Source organism: Oryza glaberrima, chromosome 2 (assembly GCF_000147395.1).
Source record: "Oryza glaberrima chromosome 2, OglaRS2, whole genome shotgun sequence".
Classification (NCBI taxonomy): Eukaryota; Viridiplantae; Streptophyta; class Magnoliopsida; order Poales; family Poaceae; genus Oryza; species Oryza glaberrima.
In genome coordinates, this window is record NC_068327.1 from 18,943,993 (window position 1) to 18,960,262 (window position 16,270).

At 41.6% G+C, this 16,270-nt stretch overlaps 1 protein-coding gene across 1 annotated transcript; it reads right to left on the reverse strand.

The window, feature by feature from the left end:
- Window positions 1-351: 351 nt before the first annotated feature.
- On the reverse strand, window positions 352-10,684 carry LOC127761399 (uncharacterized). Its single transcript, XM_052285685.1, has 14 exons — window positions 10,433-10,684; window positions 10,064-10,323; window positions 3,097-3,234; window positions 2,922-3,003; window positions 2,684-2,760; window positions 2,455-2,561; window positions 2,043-2,154; window positions 1,838-1,954; window positions 1,655-1,746; window positions 1,473-1,539; window positions 1,304-1,382; window positions 1,117-1,208; window positions 877-1,020; window positions 352-688 (listed from the first exon to the last, which is right to left on the reverse strand). The coding sequence occupies exons 2-14, from the start codon at window positions 10,256-10,258 to the stop codon at window positions 662-664; spliced, it is 1,329 nt and encodes a 442-aa protein (XP_052141645.1). The 5' UTR covers window positions 10,259-10,323; window positions 10,433-10,684; the 3' UTR covers window positions 352-661.
- Window positions 10,685-16,270: the final 5,586 nt, after the last annotated feature.

Here is a 16,270-nt window from a genome sequence, read left to right on the forward strand (position 1 = left end):
TATAACAATTCATTGGTAGTGAATCCTCTTGTGCTATTTTGCTTCAAACTGCATGCTCGTCAACCTTTAACATCTACTTCCTGTGTTCTCAAATAACACAGCACTGACTACTTCAGTTCAATTTTGTTCATATAATTACGCTTGAATGCGCTTAATGGATTAGACTACGATGAATGCAAGTTTTGTTTTCTTTTTTTTTTCTTTTTGCAGAAAAGAGAAACGGTCCAAGTTGGAAAATTAATAGTGTTAATTGGCAGTATGTTTTTTTTTAAGAGATTGGCAGTATTTAAAAACGGGTAAATGCTTGATTTTTTTTATGCTGTTCGCAATGCTGGTAGAGTTGCTTGAGTATCCGTCAGAATATGTACTATATATATTCATCTGAATCACAGAGCGCGTCAATCATATACAAGAGCCTCCTCAACATATATTGATATATACAGAAGAGCTCAGGGAGGATACGCTCTGGCATGTGGCAACGACCATTGTTCAGTAGTGTCAGAAGCTGAACATTGCCGTTCTCTAACCACGTAGAAAAAATAACACGGCCTGAACATTTTTTATCTCCATATCCTGGCCATCCAAATAATCTTATATACGGATGTCTAATTATCTAGGAAATTATCTATGGCCTAAGTACTGTTGCGCAGACGAACAAGCTTCATGCCCCAACTCCGATGAACTTCAACTGTTTACAAAGAAAAAAAAATGTCAGGTGCATCAAAGAATGACTTTCACTTATCTGAAAGTATGGAATCTTTCTTCTTTCAAAAAAAAAAAACCTGAATTTTATTTATCTATTATTATTATTGTTTTCTTTTTGAGATGATGAAAGTCTGAAATCTTCAGCTAAGCGAGGTTTGATAAGCAACTTACAAGGTTGTTCTTGGGCTCCCTCCAATAGAAACCATGGATGAAAATGGGCAGGATGTTGCATGCCACTAGCACGTAGATCATCAGCGCGTGCTTACCCATCCACTCCATGGGGATGGTAAGTTTCCTGAATCCATACACGTCCACCTGAAGGTTTCACAGGGTTTTTTCCAATGTTCAGAAATAGTGACAGGTTGCATGGCATTCGCATATGTTTTCTTGGGTCTAATTCAGAGGACTAACCAGTGTGTAGATCCCAGCAAAAAGAAGCCCTGCAGCACCAGAGGTAGCCAAGGCGTAACTTATCGTGTACAGCGGCTTGTTCATACGAATCCCTGAAAAAGAATCATGGAATGTTCTGATCAATCTCATGTTATTAGGATTTAGGAAGAAGGTACATGATGCAGGTTACTGTCTAGTAAGCTCTTACCAATGAAGTCCATTGAGAAGGCCAGTGCTAACATGCTGAAGGAAGGAATTAGCCAATTTATTATCCTTCCCTTGTGTTTCTACAGATCAATTTAAAAAAGAACATAAATTGAGAATATTTCCTCTGTGATAAGAAATATACAGATGTAGTCACAAAACAAGTGTTATACCTCAAAATGTATAATTATATGTCCAAACTGCAGCCCAATCAAGCATGTGACAATTGCCATAACAGAGCTGATAAACGAACAAAAAACAGACTTGTCAGAATTTACAGTAAACAAGCACTTGGAAGAGCTGGCATTCCAAGATGAGCTTTCAGGCAATGATGATGAATGGTTAGTGAACTGACCTGAGGAGGCCTTCAGGATCAAATGGAGCCTGACACCATGATGGAGCATCAGGTGGAAGGGGCCCATTTTGCGGATAGTTTATACTACATTGCTGCAACAAGAAAAGCAAAACATAGATTGAAAAATTGAAAATAGGAAGAAAGAAACAATTCTCTGACAGACCTTGCATCATACTATAGTACCTTTGTACGCGCATAAACCGGTCGTCTGTAGAGATGATCGATCCCCAAGATTGTACGGTCAAGCATTCCAACGGCATTGCAAGCTGGACCAGTGTCTCCTCTTACTCCACATCTCACCTGATAAATCCAATGAAACATGAAGCTCTATGCTTTGCAGAGTGTACTGAATATGTTAAGCAGAAAACCGAAGAGCAGTAACACTTACAGAGAATGATTTCTCTGTGGAACCAGGACCTGATATCTGGTATTCCCAGTCTGGAACGTAGACACCGTGTAAAATAACAGTATACATGGTTGACAGGAGCAATGCTACAACCCTAGCAGAACAATGAATAACAATGTCAGGATTTAGGAGTACTAGTACTAAAAAACCACATATACTGTATGTAAGCTGTTCTCTCTTAGTTACTACTAGAGCAACTGAACAAGTACAACAAGTACTACTAGTCAGGATTTAGGAGTAGAAGAAAGGAATGTCAGGTCAATATCACAAGAAAATAAACTAGAGCACAGCTAACTTGGTCAATGATCTATGACCTGGTAATATTGATTTATGTATTGTTATAACCAGTATTAGTCATGGGCAAACACTTATAATGTGGATGATTCGAACTCACAATTGGTAACGGTATCTCCGTATCACATCGAGTCCACAATCTACATCATCATCTCCCTTGAGCCAAATTTCACAGATTGCAGCCAAAAGATAAGCTATAGCAATTCTCTGCAACATCATAAAATTATCCAAAATGACTTGGGTTTTTCTTTGTCACTTGTCAGACAAAACAGAAGTAGATATACTGTTAGATACAAAATATATATCCTGGATAGTCCAGGGAGATATACCTGAAGTATACCCATCAACCGTATTTTTGTAATATCAACACCAAAAGTGAGACTGCGGACGCCATGGAAAAAACCGCCTGTAAAGATGAAAAACATAATATTTGTGAAGAAGAAAAACATAGTATTTATAACCAGAAGAATATAAAGCCAAAGTTGATCTCTTCATGGCAATGCAAAGATCATTTCTCCAATTTTCCTTTTTTTTCCCATTTAAAATAAATGCACTATCATTTAATACCTTGGAGAACAAGGCCAAGGCAGAACAACTTGAGGGCACGTAGTACAGCCTTCTTAGTAGCCTCCAATTTGTCCGGCACCCTCTGCACAAAGTAGCACAATTACGATCTAGTTTCGGCTCAGAAGAAGAAAACAATTACGACATTGACCACGTCACTGACGTCAGTGGTTCATACCTTGTACGCGAGCGTTAGAGAGATCCCAACCATGAAAAGGAAGAATGGCATGACGAAATCTGCAATGGTTACGCCGTCCCATGGAGAGTGGTTCAGTGCTGGGAGAAAAGCTCCAGCATCATCGACAATGATCATAAGCTGCATCAGGCAAAATAATCATGGGATGTTATACCTTACAAGAAAAAAACACATTTCTTAAATTCATTTAAAAAAATTCCCCCTTGTACAACACCACGATCGTAAGTGATTAGCTATCAATGCTTCCGTGATAACAATTTACAGTCCAGTGATTTTTGTGTGTGTGATTTTTTTAGATAATGTTGTGTGTGTGATTAGAAGAGCGGGAAACTATTTTAACAGCTCGAGTGGATGTCCAACCGTTTATTGCATGTCATCTAAATGGTTATAAAAAAATTAAAAAAATATGAATAAGATAGATCAATATGTAATATGTAATGTATGAATCCACAAACATGCAAGTTAAAATTCAACCTTCCTTATAAACAGAAATAAAACGTTTTGAAAATACACAACTCCCAAAGTCCCAACGCAATCTCAAACCAAAGGAGCGAAGCGAATCAAGCGATGCCGATGGCGACATGTCCAGGACGGCATCGGATTCCATGGCCAGGCCCCAGTTTTCACCGCTATTTTACCTGGAAGAGCCACACGAATATTTTCAGTATTTTGTCACTGGACGGACTACGGACCAGCACTGCCCGGCAGAGACGTTCTTGGATTCCCGGCCTGGTTCATTCAGGCCCCTCTGCCCTGGCCATCGACCAGAGCGAAAATGACATGAGCACCAGAGCGACCAGTTCTTGCCATTGATAAAATCAAGGCGAAATTCGAAACGGGTTTTTTTCCAGATAAATCAGAGATGAATTTGTAGCCACTGTAAACAGCTTCACCAACCGGCAGAGAAGCCGGTTCTTGAAGGTGAGCACTGAAGGATTTGCTCAACATCTGTTTGGCGAGATAATTTCATGTCACTTTTCGGTGACCATATGTATGATGATGTCTTTGAAGCCAACCTTCTGACCAAAACCGTCACTGACTCTTCCAAACCAAGCAAAGATTTTTCACAGCCATTGAAAGGACGATGAAGGTGAAAGCCAAGGCGCAGCTGAAAGTTCAGAGACTGGGACGGGACGGAAACCGTGTGCAGGGGTCAGCAAATGTACCTAGCCGTACAAGTATCCATCAGTAATTTTCAAGCTAATCTTGACTCAGCCGTGTGGTTACAGGTCTTCCTCCTGTCTCAGCTCCAGCAAGCACGACACAGGAAGTGTCGCTTTTTTACACTCGCTTTTTTCTGAAGTTTTCTTCTCCTTGAGGCCTTTGCCCATTCAGCGCGTTTATTTGACCTCGAGTCGTCGACGCAGGCCACTGCAGCTGACAAATACCCAAAGCTGGAACAGGAGGTACAGTACTGTACTGGTACTAGTGTACTGCCCAGACACATGTATAAATTGATTGCTTAGCTAGGCTTGCCATTAAATTGGCTGTCAATTTCGCAATTTATTTGGGGAGTATTGATTGTAGAACCAGGTCTAAGAGACAGGCTGCATTGAAATCGTAGTTGGGGTGTTAACGTCTTCCAGTCGGCTAATGTCTGCAACGTGCAGCAGCTTACCAGTTCTCATGGATGCAGCACACATCCTAGATTTTTGGGTGTCTTTTCTTCTTTTCCTTTTATTCGTTGAGTTTGACATCTTGGGCACTAGTGCTAGTAGCATTTGATTCTTCTACTAAAACATTATATATATTTGACATCTTCACAGCCACGGGAGTGCAATGGCAAAATGGACAGGATAAGATGCATTTTAGATCAAATAAAGTTGGTGGTTCTTGACTGCATGTGTGACAGGTTACTGGACCTAATGTCCATGGACTCGAAATTCAGGGAATCAGATTGCACTTAGCAGATCAAATACTCTTTTGGTGACCAGGTGTCTTCCGTTTCGTGTCTAGCTACAGTTTAGCAAAGGCAACACGACATAGATAACCCATTCGATCTCTCGGTGCTTGACACGACAGTCATCAAGAACAAAAGAAGCAATCAGTACAGCAAAAGCCAAAAAAAGAGGAGGTGTCGCAATGCGCCTCACAGCAATGGTCATCTCACAAATAATTAAGGGAAGAGCTTTCTGTTAAAGCCGTGTTAATTATGAACCGGCCACATCACGCACGTCATGCCCCAGCAGGATCAAGTTGCTGGTGCGATGCCCATTTGGCTCCAAGCCACAAACCTCAGAAAATACCAATGCTTATAGCTTTGATCCAAGGAAGCAACAGAGAAAAAGCAGATCTACTGATGATAAGATTCTTAACCCCATACGTTGCATCCCCTTTAATTTATTTAATTATTGAGTATCTTATGGTCATGCAGTTACCAATGTTGCATAAAGTCGCTAGGGATAACCGGTTTTTCATCTGGCTGCGGGTCAAGATTGAAAGACTTTTTACGATGCTTAATTAGAGAGAGAGAGACAGAGAGACAGAGAGAGAGAGAGATCACTTTTTAATTGGTACGAGAGGTATCAGAAATATTTTAATATAAAAAAAATACTGAGATAACTTAGAGTACTTTTTCAAGAACCATAAAAAGGGGTCTTCTATATGCAATGCAAAAAGGGTTGTGATCCGGAGCTCTTCTAGGCTAAGAAACCATTTTGTAAGGGAGATGTCTTGTCTAAGACGTGTACATAAACATGCTGCAACCGGGGTAGCTTTTGGCCGGTGTGGAGGCCTCGTCCGCTTGCCGCGCTTGTCGGCCAAGAAAAGCAAAGCAAAACCGAAGCAATGTTAGAGAGAGAGCGAGAGAAAGAAGACCAAATAGAGCAATCAGGCTGCAGCGATCGTGAAGCTTATGCAGCGACGGCTGCGTGACAAATGGTCCCGCCGCGCGAGCTCGATCCAGTCAAACATAAGCTACTAAGCATCACTCACAGAATCACTCGCAGGTGCCTAAAAATTTGTCCTCAAAATTCTGTTTTAAAATTGCTAATTAGATTTTTTTTTAAGTGTGAATAGATTCCTCACTACAATAGATATAAAAAAAATGACTTCAATAATAAAAGGTAGTAGCTACTAACAGAAACAGAAATTGCTTTCACCTCTGGTGAACGATCGTCCTCTTTCTTGCGAAGGGATTCTCCACGTGTCATCCTCTCTCTCCCTCCTACTCATGTTTATTGGGAGCCAGAACACTCCTTCACTCATGGAGAGCAAGAAGGATAGAAAAGGGGATTTCAAATTTTTTTGAATCTAACAAGGAAACTATTGGAGACAATTTCCTAAAAGGAAAAAAAAACAAAATTTTGAAATTGAGGGATATATTAGGTATCTGTTGATGATGCTCTGAACCTGTTTAAAGGACGATCTTTTATTCAGCGACCGCAGCAATGTAAACTAATATCTTCAGTTTTTTTTTTCTTTTTCGATACGTTTTAAGCTGTTTGGCAAATGGGATTGAAAATGGATATATCCTAATATATACAATCGTACCTATCCTTTTTTTTTTTGTCCACCTAATTTTATCTAAACGATACGTTCATTTTTATTTTTCTATTCCATATCTCGCATAATCCATTTGTCAAATACAGGCCATGAAGGTAATAAAAGCTAAAGCTGTTGCTATCTACATTTATATATATTCGTTACGTGACTGCACCGACCGGCGAGACGGAGCGACACACATGGCGGCCACACGTGTAAAGGGCGACGACGAAATTGCATCTGCCCGCCGGCGAAAGGCCGGTGCGCGCGCCGCTCGTCGATCCGGTCGGCCAGCCCGCGTGATGATCAGGTGCATGCCATGCGACGCCGAGAAAGAATATGTGCCTCCCTGAGATATTCCTTCTTGTTTGTTTCGCTGCACGATTCCTTTGTCCCACGAATTCCGATCGAGCGCATGATAAGTTGGAATTTCGTTCAGCTACCACAGGAATTCAAATCAGAAGATTTGCCAATGTGGGCCTAAATTCGATTATTGTGAGTAGTGCCTCTACCATAGCTCTGTTTAGATCTAGAGGGCAGCCCTGATCTAGAAGGTAGCTCTCTATTTAAAAGTATTAAACGTATAAATTACTGACAAAACCCGTTCCACAATCCTTGGGCTAATTTGCGAGACGAATCTAATGAGCCTAATTAATCCATGATTTGCTACCGTAATTATCCGCTAATAATAGATTAATATACATCATTAGATTTATTTTGCGAATTAGCCCAAGGGTTATAGAATGGGTTTTGTCAATATCTACATTTAATACTCCTATGTAGAGGCCGGTTTAATCTATTATCTAAAAAACATTTAATACTTCTAAATAGCAAGATTTCGGAGAGCTAAACAGGGGCCATATCTATCAGTAGTTGAAATTGTCAAATCACATGTGATTATTGGTTTCTCCCTTTAGGATACGTTGGACATTACCTTTTTTTTTATGCGCGCACTTCTCGAATTGTTAAACGATATAATTTTTGCTTGAAAAACTATAGAAAAGTAATTTCTAAATCAAATTAATCTACTTGTAAAATTTTTAACTTATAGTACTTAATTTGTTATGCACTAACAAGCAAACTATAATTGCAAACTATAATTCGCTTTTCGTAGGAGGAAATGAATTATGAATCAGCACTATCGAATAACTCGCAGTTAGTGAGAGCCATATCTAGTTGTAAACCAAAGCCTAACAAAGGTGATTTCAAAAAATAAAAAAGCCTAACAAAGGGGTACGGAGTACCTCCTACTCTCTCAGGTGGCTGGCCTAGTGGCCTCTGTACAGAACAGTCAATTTGATTTTGAAAGGTTCATGCTCTGGCATAATTGGCAGTGGTTGGCGTATGGATTGGTGAACTAGAACCGACCTAATACCTTCCCCCCAACACAGCAACATAAACCAGTTCTCGTGGTGCAGAATGACTCTAATTGCAAACTATAATTTGCAAGTTTGCAACTGAAGGTACGTGCACGCGGAACGCTTACGTCACCTCACCGAAGTGGACATCCATAGTGACTAGCTGCATTGCCTTCATCTACAGTTAATGCGCGATTGCTGCCTATAATGAGCTGGTAATTAAGCTCGTGCTCATTAGAAGGGGTGTATTCCGATCTGATCCAGGTTGGCTCAAGAAGATTGATCCATGGAGATATTAATGCACGGTTGCGGCTTTTGATATTTGTACTCCCTCTGTTCTTTTTCATATATTTAGGGATATATTTAGGGATGGATGTAGTAAAGATGCAAATTAACAGAGAAGAAATAATTAAACACAAAGTCAAGCCTAAAAGGAATACTAAATTATTCCCTTCTCCTTTCCTCCCCTGATCATACCTAAATTAAAGGAATACTACATTATTCCCTTCCTTTCCTCCACTGATCATACATGTTTGTCCTATATGACAATATATTCGAGCTCGCATATGGCCCTACGAACGAGAGGCAGGCAGGCACCAGCTAGCCACGGGTACACAGTCCTTTGGACACGGGGAGATTAATTGGCTGCTGTGTACTTACCTCAAATCTAAATAAACAAAGACAAAGAGAGGACGATCCGTGGGAGCGTTAACGCTGCAGTTGCAGTCTTGCAGTACGTACTATACTAAATATAAATGGCTAATTATAGTGATCTCTGCATGCATGTACTCCCTCCATAAAAAAAAAAAGACAAACCTTGAGTTTCTGTGTCTAACTTTGATTGTCTGTCTTATATAAATTTTTTTATAATTCGTATTTTTATTATTGTTAGATGATAAAACATGATTAATATTTTATGCGTGACTTGCCTTTTTAATTTTTTTATAATTTTTTCAAATAAGACGGATGGTCAAACATTGGACACGGAAACTAAAGTTTGTCTTTTTTTGGGACGGAGGAAGTATGCTGTGCTGGTACAGAAAAATGTCCGTGCATGCATGCCGTCTTTGCTCCACTAAAGTACAGTACTTTCTCTGTTTCACAATATAAGACTTTTTAACATTGGTCACATTCATATATATATTAATGAATTTAGACATATGCGTGTGACTAGATTCATTAACATCTATATGAATGTGAACAATCCTATAAAGTCTTACATTATGAAACGGAGGGAGTAACAAGCAATTGTACATAATCAGAAAATCTCCGTGAGTTCCTCTTCACTAAACCCCGTCTGTTTAAGGACATTTGGCCGATTTCCGCTGCTCCGTCCGTCTCACAAATATTATCGTTCTAGGTTAATTATTTATCAAGGGTTGAGTAAAAAACAATAGTTTCTCTTATTAAATGATGGAGAAAAAACTATAGTGCTATTTATTAGTAAATGATGTGTTGCTAGATTGTCCTATGAGTATGCATGTATATATATGTCACGTTTCCATATTGGAGGGAAAATCAGTGCTGTGATGATGGATTAGTTTAAGCAGCCAGGACTGGTTATTTTCTGTGGCCAAATTGACCCCTGACTAGGATACCTCACCTTAGTTTCTTCAGGGCCACTGGTCTCTAGTTCATGACTATTACTAGCTATATTTAATCAAACTTCCTAAGACTTGGTCTTGACTCCTCTTTTTTGGAGGCAAAGCTAGCTATTATCACTTCTAGTGGAAAACAAAGCGAAACAACAACTAACAACCAAGGAAAAAAAAAAGAGAAAAGTTCATGCACAAGGCAACACAACAACCAAAAAAAAAGCTCAGTTCATGCACACTGTGTCGATCAGTTGATCATCATGGAAGGAGGGAAGAAAACGAAATTAGCCGGAGGTGGAGGGCAGCAACAGAGAGGAATCATGGGGGCACACACGCGCGAGACAGTTCACGGATCACGGATCGATTTGGTTGGCCGCGCGCAATCGATCGTGGAGATGGACAGGGAAAGCGCAGCGAGCGCCAATGCGATCGATCGAGCGCCGAATCAAATCAAACAGCGAAAGGAAAACAAATATGTTCTCGGCTGGGGATTTGTGTTTGTGGTGTACGTACCAGCACGGTGATCCCGCGGAAGACGTCGAGGGAGACGAGCCGCTGCCGCGCGCCGCCCTGCGACGGCGGCGATGACGGAGGCCGGGACTTGGCCGAGACGCCGCCGCCGTTGCCGCTGCCGCTGCCGCCGAGCTCGAGATCGGGCGGGCCGGCCGCCGCGGCGTCGTCGCTCCTGACGAGCTCGTACCCGCCCATGGCGCCCGCCGCCGTCCTCCTCTGCCTGCACGACCACGCCGCCGACGCGCCGCCGGGCAATGCCCCTGCATTACTCCCATCCATCGCGCGCGCGCGTCAGTTTACGATCGACCGAGATGATGCGGAGAACCGAGAAGCGAACGGACTCGGATCGTTTCGATCGGTTGCCTTTACCTGATCCGGCTACTGCGTCGTCTTCCTCCCGGACTCTGATCCGGCCGGCTCGCTCCCCAAAAACTATTGTGATATTATCCTCTCAATTTATCTGGTGCGCTTGTTGGGAGATGGGATGAACTGGGGGATTAGTCTAGATTTGCCGCCGTTGCAGATGCCTTTCGGTTTCGGCTGCACGCAGCTAGACCGAGCTGATGGTGGTATATATAGTGGTTACTACTGCCCCGCTCTTCTCTCTGTTATACTATTTGTCTTCTTGTCTTGCCACTTCTTAATTTCTCATGTTCTTATTAGGGACCCTTCTTAATATTACTTCCTCCATCTACTATGTCTAGATTCCAAAATAGAACCACGATGTACAGATTCATAATATTAGAATGGAATATCATTTGATCATCTTAGATAAGATATATTCTAGTACTGTGATGTCTAAATTCGTAGTTATAAGATTTATCTTATATAGTACTATTATGATCCTATATTGATATATTTTTTTTAGAAACACGGTACAAATGCAACGCTCATAATACGCGCACACTTACCTAGTTAAGTAATATTTTTTACGTAGATTTGACCAATCGTTTTGTTAAAAAAAATTATATAAACATATAAATCAGACTTAAAATAAACCATAATAAAATAAATAAGAAATATATTTTTTATAAAAAAATAAGATGTATAATAAATCGTACGTAGTTAATCGTGTGTCCAGAGAAAGTACCAATTCTTCTCACTCTCGTTGTTCGTTTCAGTATTTGTGGTAGCAAAAAGGGGTGTGTGTTGCCATCGCATCGCTCGCTCGCTTGCTTGCTCGCTGCGACCTCGCGCCATCATACCGTTTTGCTGCGTATTAGCCACTGCCTTTCCGTTATGCCCTTTTTATCAGGCCCTCTTTATTTAGACTTATAAGCCAACTTATAAGTCGAAAAGTCTAAGCCAAAATAAACAAGCAGCTTTTTCATTTGGCTTTTTTAAGCTATAAGCCACTCTAACACTATTAAGCCAAAAGCTAGGTTGGATAAGCTTTTTTTTTTGGCTTATATGAGATAGATGTATGACTATACCATTAAATTTAGGACATTAAATCCACTGGCTTATAAATCATATAAGCCAATAAGCTGACTTAAAAGTCTAGGCCAATAAGCCTAAACCTAAACAAAGAGGGCCTTAGTGCCCTCCGAATTGTACTGTTGGCTTTACTTGCTCTGGCTCTGCTCCGCCTCACTGCTCTGCCGTGCCTTCTGTGTAAGATGAGAAGAAACGTGATAAAAGTCTTTTTGAGAGCTAAGATTCTGAGAAGCAGCTAGTGAGAATTTGGAGAAGCGAAACCCAGATTCTAGCTTCCAGTTCATTTTCTGAATTCTACTATTACAATTTATCAAAATGTAAATGAAAATCTAGATTATTTGAGGAGCTTACGACAGTTGCAGCTTCTAAAAAAATTCTCCAGCTGTCAAAAACTCTATAAAATGTCAACATGAATCGGATGCTGCTTTAGCCACGGTGACACCATATTTCCCAATTAAAAAGGGAAGAAGATACTACTTACTTTTGTCATGCATGGACATCAGTATTCGCCCCGAGCGTTGCGGTTTGTATGCGACACGCTAGTTTTCGATACGTTCGTCGCCTCTGGTCACGAGCGAAGAGTGTGGTTATGGAGGTGACACGGTATCAAAGTTGTGATTTGGCCCCTATCATTTGCGCTCTAATATGCCTGTGGAATCTGAGGAATATAGCGCACCCAAATTATTCTCGCATGGACAGTTTTCGCGTGACAAACCAAGATATCTGTGGAGATGATGTTCAGAGAGTGTTCTCTCGTATCATAAGTCATGTGTGTGTAATTTTATCTTCTCCAATGTGTAGTTACATCAACTTTGGAAACATGTTAGTAATAAATACAAAACACATATAATAATTAAAAACAATGTGTAAAAATTATATGTGTGTTGACGAAAAAATCGAACACACCGGCCTGGGAGATCTGCTTAACTCCTGTGCAGGTCCAAATATTGACGAGATGCGGGCATGCCAGTCAGTTTGATCCTGCAACTGACAAGATATACAAATAGTAGATCAAAACAGCTGATCGGCTGACAAGCCGATGGAGTAGTTCCAGCCGATAGCCAATAATAGCCAATGCCGATACCAGCCGATATCGATAGGGTTTAAGCAATCGGCTATATATCCCATGTAGATAATGATATAAAGGCAATCGGCTGATGACCATGTAATGAAATAACAATATAATCCAGTATAAACCAATCGGCTAGCAATGATATGATAAATAAGCATCGATCCGAAGGTCAAAGCACACATCGGCTGGAGGTCCGATGTCATGAAATCTACAAGATTAGATTAAACAGTGAAGCCTTTGTTGTCATCGGCTAAATCCAACTTATATGTATATGCAATCCTTATGAGCCGATGCAACGTCCAGATAACTCACCGGCTGAAACCCCGATGAAACCCTTATTAGCAATCAATAAGCAGGCTAGAGATTATGGTTCTAAGCACGACTTAGTAGATCAAATTTAACTGATGCAGCACTAAGTATGAAAAGAAACATAATATCTAGACAATCAAGCCGTTGACTGATTTTCAGGGTGGTAGATGCCTAGGCTAATCTAATCTAGCAACGCGATTTAGCCGATACCGGCAGAAACCCTAAAGCGAGAGACAGCCGATAGAGCTAAATTGATATACTAAGACTAGATTAACAAAGACATGATAAATAGGTAGGCAAATATATCATCCAAACCAGAGCAATCCAAGAGGTCGAATGTACTGATGCAGCCTTGAACGACGCCGATGTAGATGAGACAATTGCCTGGGCCGACGGAACATTGGACTTACCCCTTCGCCGGAGATCGAAGACGATGCAGCCCCGCGTCGGGTGCCAAGTTCCGCTGGACGATAAAATAAAGTAGAAAAGGTAAAAGGTGGCGATGCGCCGAATTGTATTGATTGTGGAGATTGATTACAATGACCCCAGGTGTACATATTTATACCCATAGGGAGACACTAGTCCTTATCGGACAAGAAAGAAACTAAAAAGGAAAAGATAAAGTCCTTATTGGACACTAAACACACTTTCCTAAAGATAAAAGGAAACTAACAAGCCTAATTAATAGATAACTGTCATGTCGCATCCTTCTTGAACTCGAACTCTTCTAGATAAGCTTCCTTTGATTGATCCGACTCCACCAAGAACACGACATCGTGGCGACTTGACTCCCATCGGCTGATTCTAGAACTTTGAAGCCGATACTGACTCTAAACCGATGGTAACTTTGAGCTTACCAAATTTCACTGTTAACAATGTGTGACGAATATAGGTAATACTGTCCTTACTTCTTAGGAGATGGGCTCCTCCTTGCTTATGTTTCAGCCCACCATGAACCTCCCTCCCGCCCAATTCGCTAATCTTGGAAAAAGTCCAATGTGACTCCCTCTTATATAGGTCAACAGGTCAGAGCTGATACCTTCAACCACCAAACAATGTAAATCAACTCCTCCAACTTTTAAAACCGTCCCGCCCAATTCGCTAATCTTGGGAAAAGTCCAATGTGACTCCCTCTTATATAGGTCAACAGGTCGGAGCTGATACCTTCAACCACCAAACAATGTAAATCAACTCCTCCAACTTTTAAAACCGTCCCGCCCAATTCGCTAATCTTGGAAAAAGTCCAATGTGACTCCCTCTTATATAGGTCAACAGGTCGGAGCTGATACCTTCAACCACCAAACAATGTAAATCAACTCCTCCAACTTTTAAAACCGTGCAAAAAAAAATCTCTTGGTTGTTTTAAGCGTGGTTTTCGTTGACGTGGTGTCCACGTGGCACATTGACCAAGTTTTCATCAACGCAGAACTTACGTGAATCACTATCAGGGGAAAAAAAAGCTAAATGGGACTCAAATATCATCGGTAATTTCACCAAAAAATAAATAAGTGGACACCACAATGTCAGTCACAAGGTGGAGCCCACATGTCATCCTCCCTCTCCATCCCTTCTTTTTCCTTCCTCCCTCCTCCCTCCTCCACTAGTTGGTTAGGCGGCACGAGGTCATCGAACTTGGAGTCGGTGCTAGGAAGGCATTGGCGTCCAAACCCAGGTAGAGGAAAGCGCCCAATAAGGTGACATCCCTAAGGACGAGAGACGGGCAGCAGGGCCAGCGCCCGGTGACGTCCATGGAAAAGAGCAGAGGTGGGAACTCAAGGTAGCATGGACTCATCAGCTAGCAGCAAAGAGGAAGGAGGTTGTGGACTCGTTGCAATGGTGGTCGTGGCATAGTCGAGGCCCGCTCCACCCAGATCTAGCCACCACATTGGTTGCTATATTTCATCACATCGGAGCCAATAAACGCGCCCGCAATAAAGAGCAAGCACACTGAGACTGACCCCAACGACAAGTTCATCCAGGTGCCGCCACCGTCGCTGGCCACACTGTGCCTTGCTCCTAGCCCATTCTTCCTAGCTCCGTCCTTCAAGCTATCGACCGTTGTCCTCCAACTCGAGCTCGTCACATGTGCCCCTCCGCTCGTTTGGGGGAAAAGAGAGGAAGAAAGGAGGAGAAAAGTAAGAAAAAAGAAAGGAGGGGAAGCTGACATGTATGCCCTACATACTAACTCGACTGGTTGGACTAAGTCAACGAGCTACATTAGTGAAAACTATTTTCAAAGGAGTCAAGGGAGTCATTTTCTATCAGTTTCAGGCTGTGTTCATTAGTTCTAGTTCCCAGCCCCCTCTGTCTCATTTTCCGTGCGCACGCTTCTCAAACTGCTAGACGGTGTGTTTTTTGTAAAAAGTTTTTATACGAAAGTTGCTTAAAAAATCATATTGATCCATTTTTGAAAAAAAAAGCTAATATTTAATTAATCACCCGCTAATGTATCGCTCCGTTTTCCATGCGCATCCGGATGGGAACCTCCAGTATCGAATAGAGCCTTAATAGTTGAGGGATCGATATATTCAGTTTTGCGGTTGAGGAATACGTATCTGATTGGACCTGTATTTGAGAGAATCTCCATAGACTTTTTGCGCTAACCTTTGGTTCCTATTTCGGTGGGCCTCCATACCAGCCCATCTATGGGGAAAAGGATTTTCCGGCCCATAAAAATGATGAGCCAGAGTTGGGGCCATCCGAGGCAGGAGGCCATCTAGGCTTATCCATCGCCTGTAGGCCTGGATCCAATCCAGGCATGCATGCAACCAGCCTGGTGGTCGTAGGCTGCATATGGGCCAAGCCCAATTATTTGGATTAGGCCACAAGGGATGTGACAAGTGTGTGTCTAGACTATGGAGACTTAAATAATTCCACTCAAGATCTTTCATTAGCTGGAGATCCAAAAAAATATCTCCGAGAAAAATAGACTAGATGAAAGAGGAGCAATGTGTTGAGTGAAATTGGGAGGAAAAGGTTGGGCTAACTCCTAGGAGTAAGACAGATTGAGTGGCCATGCATTTTTTTTCTTGGGCCCTGTTTAGTTCTAAAATTTTTTTTCTAAACTTCTAATTTTCCATCACATCAAACATTTCATACACACACAATTTTTCAGTCACATCGTTTTAATTTTAATTAAAATTTCAAACTTCAGTGTGAACTAAATAAAGCACGCACACGGTGCGTTGAAACCTCCAAACAGAAAAGGAAAACAGTGCGTCTGCCATCGGAATATCGAGATACATCAAATCGTGTAGGGAAAGAACTGGCACTTGATCTCTTTCGACTTCGTCCGCACGCCATTGCATGTGAAGCTAAGCTCTAGCTACTAGCTTACTCCGGTCGCTTTGTTGCGTTGCGTGTGCAACCGCGCCGCGCGTGCTTGCCAT

What these genes read in the sequence shown, in the direction of transcription:
- LOC127761399 (XM_052285685.1), bottom strand. Translation starts at nt 10,258, where the DNA reads ATGGGCGGGTACGAGCTCGTCAGGAGCGACGACGCCGCGGCGGCCGGC. An exon ending in CTCTAACGCTCGCGTACAAG is followed by an intron (nt 3,004 to 3,096) that starts GTATGAACCACT and finishes TACTTTGTGCAG; the next exon opens with AGGGTGCCGGACAAATTGGA. An exon ending in ATATAATTATACATTTTGAG is followed by an intron (nt 1,383 to 1,472) that starts GTATAACACTTG and finishes ATTGATCTGTAG; the next exon opens with AAACACAAGGGAAGGATAAT.